Source organism: Sitophilus oryzae, unplaced genomic scaffold, assembly GCF_002938485.1.
Source record: "Sitophilus oryzae breed Bouriz unplaced genomic scaffold, Soryzae_2.0 scaffold_1740_pilon_pilon, whole genome shotgun sequence".
In the NCBI taxonomy this organism is placed as follows: Eukaryota; Metazoa; Arthropoda; class Insecta; order Coleoptera; family Curculionidae; genus Sitophilus; species Sitophilus oryzae.
This window is the reverse complement of record NW_022146436.1, coordinates 689,222-700,442: the sequence shown is the minus strand read 5'-3', so window position 1 is coordinate 700,442 and position 11,221 is coordinate 689,222. Positions and strand designations below refer to the sequence as shown.

The following is an 11,221-nucleotide window of genomic DNA, read 5'->3' as shown; positions in this document are numbered from 1 at the left end:
TAGTGTTACAACAGCAAAATAAAACACAAATTCACCACAATACACCAAAACACTTTTACTTTTGCACTACGAGCCCTAACAACTAAATGTTCGGACAAACAAAAATTTATTAAAAACCTTTATTTTTATTAACTGAATTATTTACATTTAAGAAATTCATTAAAAATATATTAAAATCTAACATTTCTAATGAGTATTTAAATAGTTTGTTTTCTATAAACATTGTGTAAACTGTAGGCCAATAAATAAACAAATATTGCACAGCCATCTCCTGACACTAAAATGGGTCAACTGCCTTCTAATATGGCGTTAGATCGGCATGAACTTTTGCAACCACTGCATAGCTCTGTGCTTGGCATTGCTTTTATTAATGATTGACATACGCCAGAGTAAATATTTTCCCATATTCACTTAATATTTCGTTATCATCGGCAACGGTCGGGGATCGTGGCACAATTTTGTTTTTGTTTTAGAGCACATGTCTCGATAACATTAAGGTCCGGACTGTGCGAAGGCCATGAGGGGACCTTGATGTTCATGTCCCTAAACCATTTTTTAGTAGTTTTAGCCATATGGCATGCCCCACCATCCTGTTGAAATATAAAATTCATATCCTGGTAAAGGTCTCTCGTACTTGGCACAAAACTGTTTTTCAAAATTTTTTGATATTTTGACACATTAGTTGTCCTCATACATTCCTAGACCCATTGTGGACATAAACTCTAAAAGCATAATGTCTTTAGGAAATCCCACTGTCCATCTTTCATAAAGATCATGCATGCGTGCAGATGTAATCCTTGAACTTGCAATTTGCGATTAGAATTATCAGCGTCGGATTGGAACTTCTGATGTCACAAACTACAAAAATGACATTAAGGTAAAATATTTAATTATTTCCCAATCCGACTCTAATAATTCCAATCGCAAATGGCAAGTGTACGGATTACATGTGCACATGAGCCACCTTAATATCGATATAACTAACACCGCTAGAGTATCTATTTGATAAAGATTGCCTCAAAAGGACAGTGACATTTTCTAAAGGCATTACGATTTGAAGGAGTATGTCCAAAATAGGCCCAGAAAAGTATGAGGTGGTAGAAGGCATAATTGATGCGTCAGAAAATCAAAAAATTTTGAAAAATATTCTTCTGTCAAGTGGGAAGGACAAAGGTCCTTGTAACCAATTGTTCTGGTAAAGACCAGGACAATAATTTTATATTTCAACAGGATGGCGGGACATGCCATACAGCTAAAACTACTAAAAAATGGTTTAGGGACATGAACATCAAGGTCCCCTCATGCCCTTCGCACAGTCCGGACCCTTATTTTATCGAGACATGTGGCATAAAACAAAACAAAAATTGTGCCACGATCCCCAAGAAACCGTTGCCCATTTGACGATGATATTAAGTGAATTATGGTAAAATTTCTACTCTGGCGTATGTCAATCATTAATAAAAACAATGCCAAACAGGCTTGCAGTTGTTACAAAAGTTCATGCCGATGTAACGCCATATTAGAACAGTTATTTTTTAAAGTGTCCGAACATTTAGTTGTCACGATATTGTGCAATCTTTTTGTTAATTTATTGGCCTCCAGTTTATTTTAATGTTTATAGAAACTAAACTATTTAAATACTCATTAGAAATGTTAGATTTTAATATATTTTTAATGTATTTCTTAAATGTAAATAATTCAGTTAAAGAAAATAAAAATTTTTAATAAATTTTTGTTTGTCCGAACATTTAGTTGTTAGGGCTCGTATAGTCGCGTTTCGCTAACCATGCAAAAGATCAAAGATGATTCTGAAGATGCTAATATGGTTAGCGAAACGCGCGTCCAGTGCAAAAGTAAGAGTTTTACAAAATAAAATAGTTATTTTTGTTTGTAAATACTGCTGCTTTAATCCAACGGAGACTAATTATTGTCAGCAGTTAGGTTTACTGATAAACAAATTTGCCTAACGAACAAAAAACTGCTTAACGTTTCAAAGCAAAAAAATACAAAGAATAAAGAAAAAAACTATTTAAAATCTATTTAAATGCAACTATTCGAGAACCCAATTTTTTTTTATTTTTTTACATTAGTTTATTAATTTACCTTATATCATTTAAATATTTTAAATAGTTTTTTTTTATTCTTTTTATTTTTTTGCTTTCGACGACGGAAAAAGATAATCTTTTACGTTAAGCATTTTTTTATTCGTTAGGCGAATTTGTTTATCAGTAAACATGAAAAACTGAATAAGAGGAATCCGCCACATAGGTGTAGACATTTTTTATGAGTTTTAGTATATCGTGGTGAATTAGTGTTTTATTTTGCAGTAGTTCTTAGTTATATCATCCATATATAGAAGTAGTTCTTGGATAGATAAAGATAGAACTTAGAAGTGTAAAATATGGGAATGGTCTTGAGACCGCACACATAAACATAAGTACTCAACAAATTCGCGCTCAAGTCTGTACCACAGGTCTACGCGGCTGTGAGAGGTTGCGAATAAAACGTCCACACTATAATAAATATGTGTATGTTTATCAACTTAGCACATGCGTGCTGAAGTGTGGACGCGGCTGTGTATAGGTGGGATTCCACCAAGCGCGCAAAATGTTTGAGATTGTTAGCGAACATTTTAGTCTCAAAATTTGCTTGGTGGAGACGGTGTTCACGCGCATTTGCAAACGTTTGCAATCATTTGTTTGTGTTCCGGTCGACGTCGGTACATCAAAGTGATTCGCTGTTTGTGCGCATTTAGTGGAGACGCTTTCACAGCATACGGTTCGAGTTTTTGATCAATTCTGCTTCCGTTTACAAGTGAACGTATTTTATTGAAAGGCAATAACAATAATCGAGTGGGACAATGAAAAATGTTTACCTATGTGTTCTCTTGCGTTTTTTATCATTCTGCCGTTTAATTAAGGCAGAAATTAATAAAAAAGCTGCGGCACTAACACTCCTAACCATTTTTTTGGCGCGCAATCAAGTCGGATCGATAACAAATGTTCGCAAACTATTGTTTTTGATCCCAGTGGAGACAAAATGTTTTAATGCAATTGCGAACGTTTGAAAATAATTACAAACATTTGCAAACGTTTGCTGTGAATGCTTTTTTGGTGGATACCCGGCTTATGCTTAACATATGCCGAACTCTATTTAAAAGCACCCGATATCTAGTTTTGGAAATGAATCTTACTTTCGAGTTGATGTCAATTTATACGTCATCCTCATAACCGCTTATACAGTGCTGGCAACTGTTACTTTTGGGTCGGCATTTACATGTGTGGAAGTAAATCGCATAGGGATCTTATTAAGTCGGAGTGAGAGAAATGCGACCGACCGACGCGACGCGCGACGGTGTGCTGTTGCGGCGTTGCCGATACCCTTATTTTTAAAAGACTTTTTTTTTCAAGGGATAACTAGATAAAATCATTAGGTTTGTAATGTTTCTGATCATCTGAAATGGAATTATAAGGATATCGATAGGGTGTCATTTTTTTATAACGAGAAAACGTCAGTAATCGCGATAATTTAAAAACTCAACTTTTTAACACATAATAGGCCATAACTCAAGAACCACTTTAGATATTGAAACTTTTTTTTATTTTCAAGATCGGATATTTTACAATATGTTTACATAAGAAAAATTCGATAAAATCGTTTTTTCCATTCAAAAATTGTCGATTTTTGAATTCAGAGTTCTAATAGCGCGACCACTATCGAACACCCACTCAATTCCACTTATTTTTACCAAAAATGCAAGTATTTCTAGCTTGCACTTAAAAAAATTCAAGCTATAGGGAAAATTACAACGACTCGTTAATAAATAAACAAATCAAGTATCACGAGACGTAATTAAGTGAAGCTGAACGCATGACGTACACCTTTCCCTAGAACACTAAGTACTGACAGAGGTATTGATTGGGTCGACCGGTCAACTGCGACAAATCTGCTATATCCCCTTCCACGTCTCTTAGCGATGTGCAGTTTCTCGGTTTATTTCATACGTTTGGCAACGTGTTTACTATCCTCTCTTTGTTCAGTACATTATAAACACATTGTACTCTTCTTACATACGGAAATCTCGAACCAAGACTAACCTTTGCCAGCCCTTAGTATATATATATATATATATATATATATATATATATATATATATATATATATATATATATATATATATATATATATATATATATATATATATATATATATATATATATATATATATATATATATATATACAAAGCTTAAATTCGAAAATTTGTTGCCCCCCACCCCACCCTTTTTGAGAAGCTCAAAAAAATGTGGATTCGATTTTCTGGCTGAACCGTAGGTCCCACAGAAAATTTATGGAACATTTATAACATATAAAAATATTAAGACTTTATTTTTAAACAGACTTTTTTTAAACATTTTTTTAGACTTTTTTTAAACAAAGCAGAATCGGACCTATGTTGATATGACAAATATATCTTATTTGAATCTCCCCACGAGAGATGGCACATGTTTTTTGAAACACCCCGTATAGGGTGATTCACGGCGATCGATGGCACGTTAAATGTTTAATACTATAAACTGGTGATAGATTTTATGAAAGTTTGGATTTTTACATAAAGGCACCTTCTCCATCTTTCAAAAATATTTTCAGCGTTACAGTGTTGCCGCATCATTTGAAAAGTGGCAGTATATTTCTTATTTTAAATAAGATTATATTATCCACTCAGTATATTATTACATTTTTGAAAACTACTTTCATATCCCATAATTTTTTTATTATACTAACATATAACTATCTCTAATAGTTTTTCAGATAAAAAATAAAACGTGTAAAATTGACAAAAACATGATCGTGAATAAGCATTGGTAAAATCAAGAATTAAACATTTTTAAAGTTGAAATTTGGATTATAAGTTTACGAAAGTCGATATATTCGATCTGTCTAAATAAACCGATTGGGTATTACACAGGGAGAGCAAAAATATTATTTATTTCCGTTTGTAATAAAATTGCCTAAATCTTTGTTATTTTAAATTCAACCCTATGTATATTATTTCAAAAATCAAAAGACTAATCAAATTGCTTTTCAACAATGTATATCATGGTAATATACCTAAACCTTCAGATTTCTAAAGTAGAGCTTTTAAAAATTAATAATTCTATTATTATAGTTTCATTTCAAGAATTTCTTTACCATGACAATTTTGAAGATTTAGCACGTAAACTCTAACTGATACTTACAAAGTTTGAATATTTGTCATGGTAACGATTTTCTTTATACGAAACAATAATTATAATAGAATTATTATCTCTTAAATGGCTTTACTAAGTAAATCAGAAGGTTTAGAATGATATATCTCGTTGAAAAACAATTTTATTTTTAGCGTTCCGATTTTTTTAAATAATATACATAGGCTTGAATTTAAAGTAACAATAATTTTAACTATGTTCTATAAAACTATTTTTTGTAAAATATAAACATAAAGTTCGAAAAAATGAAATAATTATTTTTTCTGACCTCCCTGTTTGATATCCAATCAGTTGATTTAGACCTTTGATTTAGACAGATCGTATATGTCGATTTTCCTTATAGTCTAAGAGCTAGCAATGTTTAGGAGAAAGTATTTTAAGACGTCTGGCTCTTTGATATATGTTTTACTATGCTCTCTGGAACTGCATGCGGCCCGTCTGGTTGCCGATACCCGTTGCGTTCACTACTGCGTATCGGAACAAGATCCTATATTTTTTATTAATTTAGTCCTATAAATTCTAGTATTGAATATAAATCGAACATGTCTCCATAGCGCAGTGCGTAGAGTTTCCGACCACGAACCGATGATTCAGAGTTCGAATCCGGGTCAAGGCAAAGACTTTTTTTATTTTATTTTCGTTTATATTCTGATAGTAAAGTATTAAATAATTCTGGTAATTAAAAAAAACAAATATTTAATACTTTACTATCCAGAACATATAAACAGCACCGAACTCAATCATCGGTTCGTGGTCTCGGCTGCGCTATTGGCGGCCATGTTCGACACTTCTTTCCAGCGTGGGGAGCACTGGCATTTGCAGCCGGGCGGGCCGCATGCAAGAGTATAATAAAAGATATATCAAAGAGCCAGACGTCTTAAAATACTTGTTTTTCTGACGTTGCTAGCTCTCGTACTATTAGCGTATAAACCAAATTTCAGTTTTCAATATGCCAAATTTATGATTTAACCAATATTTATTCAAAATCATGTTTTTGTCAATTTTACACGTTTTATTTTTTATCCCGAAAACTATTAGAGATTGGTATAGTTAAGTATAATAGAAAAATTTTGAGATATGGAAGTAGTTTCGAAAAATATAATAATATACCAGGTGTTCCATTTAAAATAACAAAGACACTTTTAGTATGAAGCGGCAAGACTGTAATGCTGAAAATAATTTAGACGGATGGTGCAGGCGCCTTTATCGTAAAAAAGATCCAAAAATTCTTATTTCTCCATAAATGTCTAACGTGCCATGAGCATGAATCACCCAGTATACATGCGTAACAGTCTTCGCCCACTCTAATCAATGCTAGATTGTAGCACCCTGTGTATTAAAATATAACCCTTAGCCATCCCTTAGCTTTGTGTTGTTTCCATAGCAACAAAATCGATTTAATTTAAGAAAAATATAACTTCATACAGGTGTGATTAAAATATAACCCTTAGCCATCCCCTTGGCCATCTCTTAGCTTTGTGTTGTTTCCATAGCAACAAAATCGATTTAATTTAAGAAAAATATAACTTCATACAGGTGTGATACCTGGTTTATTGATCCATGCCATTTTGGCAGCATATTGCAGGTTAAAAAACTAAGAATTAAACCAACAACAAAATGAATTCATACGCTCTATTAAAAAAGTACATTAAGAAGCCTCCTATACCATTCAATTCTATTATAAGAAATGGAGACAAAGGCGATTATTTCGATGGGACTATTTTGGAAAAACCAGAAAAATTGACGCCCATGGACATGGAACTAAGAATACAGGCGGACAGGGTGATGTATTCACTAAATAAGACGATTTCAGTGTTAAACGTTTTGGTAAGAAAAACATTGCTTTACTAATGTAGTTTGGCTCTCTTGTCTTATCAGTAGATTTTTAATTATACATGGTGTTTCAAAAAACATATGCCACCTCCCATGGGGAGATTCCTCCGTAAAAATAGGATTTATTTTTTATATTAACAAAGGTCCGTTTCTGCTTTGTTTCGTAGCTACAGGGTGTTAAAATCTTAATATTTTTTCGATTTATCTTGATTTTCTTCCAAGTACTTTTAGCGTTTCGAATGAAATTTTGAGAATAAAAGAAACTATGGTAAAAGTTACTATAAATGCGATATATTTTAAAGCTAAAAAAGTGTCGACATATTCACCAGGGACGTGCATAATATGGGTTATCACTGGAATATTTTTCTTAAAGAAGCATGTACGCCACTGACATGTTTTTCTCTTGTTAGCGGAATAGTGTAAGTAGTTTAATGCCGATTTAAAAGTTGTCTCTTGATATTTTGTCGATTTCGACCTCCTTGATGAGATAAACGCAATTTTATTAATTTGCCTTAAGGCTGCCCTTCCCTAGACAAACTATAACCTGCGGGGAATCTGAAGAGACGAGGTAGCTTTTAAACTAACAGAAGGCGGTGCATCGACTACTTGCACTTACGAATCTCTCGATAAATCCAGGGTCAACGGCGCGGCGCCCAAAATCCCATCGGTGGACCATATTTTATGGAAAAATTATTTTGCTCGTCGATATTATTCAATATGTGTTAAAATTACAAAGTCAATACAAAATATGAAAAAATTAACAATTATTAGTGCATAGGAAATGGTTTTTACAGGGTGTTACAATATTAACCCACATAAGAAATCATATTTTCGCAGATTCAGGTCAAAGTCACACCTTAACTAGTTTCCAAAAATGTAAGACCCTAGAAGCAACATAATATGTAAAAAAAAATTGTTATACAGGGTGTCTCAAAAGTCAAAAGTAATGAACTTTCTATAAAACTAGTTTTTTCTTAAAAATCGATTTCTAAGACTTTTGAGACAGTTGCATAGTGATAACCCATATGCACATCCCTGATGAATTTATTGACACTTTTTTAGCATTAAAATATGTAGCACTTATAGCAACTTTTACCCTTAAAATTTCATTAGAATCACTAAAAGTATTTGGAAGCAAATTATAATAAATCGAAAGATTATTAACACTTTAACACCCTGTAGTTACAAACAAAGCAGAATCGGACCTATGTTGATATGAAAAATAAATCTTATTTTTACGTGAGGAATTTATCCACGAGAGATTACACATGTTTTTTGAAACACCCTGTATATCCAGTTTATGGAGGATAGATAATTCATTTATATAAAACCTATTAACATAGAGTGTGTTGATTAAAAAAAATTGTGTGTGCACTATGAGCGCATATTTGAAAAAAGTGAACCTTTCTTACTAAGAGCTATTAAATTGAAGGATTTGAAGGACATGTTTTAAAAGTGTAGTTTGAAATGTTGAAAGAGTAATAAATTAAAAATATATTTTTTACGCGTAAAAATAGTTTATTACGTGTAACAAATAGTTTTTTATACGAAAAATATTTTTTTGCTTATAACAAACAGTTTTTTACGTGTAACTAGTCTTAGCAGTCTTAGTTTCGGCACTCCCGTACTACTCATTCCCGGCATAGACTAAAAATCTATTTGGAACAAGCCCTGAAAACGTGGAAAAGGAAGTGCGAACAGACGAATGATACTATACACTCTTTGTTTCGGTGATGATCAAATAATATGGACTCAAGGCTTCGAGAACTTCGAATGATGACCAGCAAACTAATTGAAGAATAAATGTAATAAGTGGGGTAACCTTAAGAAGACTGAATATATGTGTATCGGCGACGAACAACAGAACTTAATCCTAAAACTGATGGCCTTGATGAAGAAATGTACAGGGTGGGTCAAATTCGACGCTTTTAAATGGAAACACCCTTTTCTATAGGAGATAGACGAAAACTAATATCGGCGTTTGGAGCTCAATTTTCATCAAAAACATGATGGTGAAAACCGCCTATCGATATCTGTTACCGTTTCGGAGTTACGGGGTGTTTTTCAATAATGTGCATTTTAAACAAATCGCTGTAACTTTTTTGCTATGAAAAATTTTGTATTTCTATGAAATCATTTCCATAGCACCTTTTTACGTAGAATTTAATGGTTTAAGTATAATTTTTTTAAAATTAATAATTTAAGAGTTATCAACAGAAAAATTGATTTTTTATTTGGGATACCCTCTATATTTTTAATTAACTGTAAAGAATTTAAAATTACCTTTCCAAAAATATAGAACACTTGATATTTTGTTACAATCCCCTTCGAAATACAGAATTTTTAAAAGTTCGCCACTTAACTAGTAGGCTTTGGACCCCTTATTGATGATATGCCCTTAATGGAACTCGAAAACATATTTTTCCAGCAAGACGACGCACCGCCTCTGAACGCTGAAGTTATCAGCAAATTTTTGCAGACAATTTCAAGAATAATTGAATAGCAAGCCAAGATCCCAGCCGTTGGCCGTCGAGGCCGCCTGACTTAGTGCCCATGGATCTAATCCTATGGATATATTTGCGGAAGAATAAAGGTTCCTTATTCCGTATAATTTAGACAAGAATTAGAAATACTTAGCAGTTATGAGAAGTTATATCTTTCACCCCCACTGAGGTTAACGAATTCCGGGAGAAATGTTCAAAAACTGCCCCGTCTGTCCATAACAGAAGACGGTATGTCGATATGTCGAACACCTGTATTATAGCAAAATCTCATGTCTTGGTATGCTATTTATTTTTATTGTTATTAGATACAGTTTAAATGTGTTGATGTTGGTTAAATATATTTTAAATTGTTATAAAATTCTGCATCTCTCATAACAAATATTATTTTCATTTTAATTGATGCTCACAGCTTGACTTTTTTGCATTATAGCCGGTGTCGTTCAAAGCCTACTTATTTAAAGCGGGCGAATTTTTATATACTCTATATATCGAAGAGGAATCGAGCAAAATAGCAAGTGTGTTATATTTTTGGAAAGGTAATTTTAAATTCTTTTCAATAAACTAAAAATTTACAGGATGTCCCATATAAAAAATCAAATTTTCTGTTGATAATTCTTAAATTATAAATTTTAAAAAAATTATACTTAAACCATTAAATTCTACGTAAAAAGGTACTTTGGAAATGTTTTCATAAAAATACAAAATTTTCCATAGCAAAAAAGTTACAGCGATTTATTAAAAATGCATCTTTTTGAAAAACACCCCGTAACTCCGAAACGGTAACAGATATCGATATGCGGTTTTCACCATCATGTTTTTGACAAAAATTGAGCTCCAGACACCGATATTAGTTTTTGTCTATCTCCTATAGAAAAGGGTGTTTCCATTTAAAAGCGTCGAATTTGACCCACCCTGTACAGACAAAACCAGGAAAGACAAGAAATGTTTTCAACTCAACAGTATTAATAATAACTTTAAAGTTGTCTCTGATTGCAATCAAAAGTTGTAGTCATTTCCGGTGAAACAGGAAGTGACAGAAAACAATTGAATACGTCAATCAATTCTAATTTATGTCATATACTAACATACCAAATCTCGTTTTTTATCTGAAAAAATAAAAAAAGTTATAGGGGTGAGCCACTTTTGAGACGCACCCGGTATATTGACTAGGTGAATACTCGTATTACAACGCTTGGTTCATGTCAATTTCCGCCTTAATATTCCCATGAGCGATCAGACCAAGCGCCCGAAGCGATCAGACCACGTGGTAGAATTAGTCTGATAAAAGATGACAACTTGGGAGGATCACCCTATCACTGAATTACACGTAAACAACTGGAACGCCTTGCCCAGTGTTCGGGATTCGAGCCGAGAGGTTAGAAAGAGAGCACCGCAAATCGTGGTCATGCCTCCTTCTTCTACACATTGTCAGTAATGAGATGATTGTGGGCTCGCAACTTAAAAGTATTTTTTTTTGTTTGATTTAAAAGTTTTTGCCAACTTTTAACTATACTTCAGGCTTAATAAGTAAAATATAATTTATTCTTTATTATTATTTATTACCTAAAGCCTTTATTTTAATACGACAGGTAAGTCTTCATAGGTTAGGGGTACGGGTACCTACGATTTTTGAGGTA

At 32.8% G+C, this 11,221-nt stretch overlaps 1 protein-coding gene across 1 annotated transcript in view; it reads left to right on the top strand.

Annotated features, from left to right (window-relative positions):
- Positions 1-6,783: 6,783 nt before the first annotated feature.
- LOC115881800 (dynein regulatory complex protein 10-like) overlaps positions 6,784-11,221 on the top strand; it is a 58,351-nt gene continuing 53,913 nt past the window's right edge. Inside the window, exon 1 of the mRNA XM_030899466.1 lies at positions 6,784-7,074. Within this exon, the coding sequence (XP_030755326.1) occupies positions 6,865-7,074 (210 nt within the window). The 5' untranslated portion in view covers positions 6,784-6,864. The remainder of the gene's footprint in view (positions 7,075-11,221) is intronic.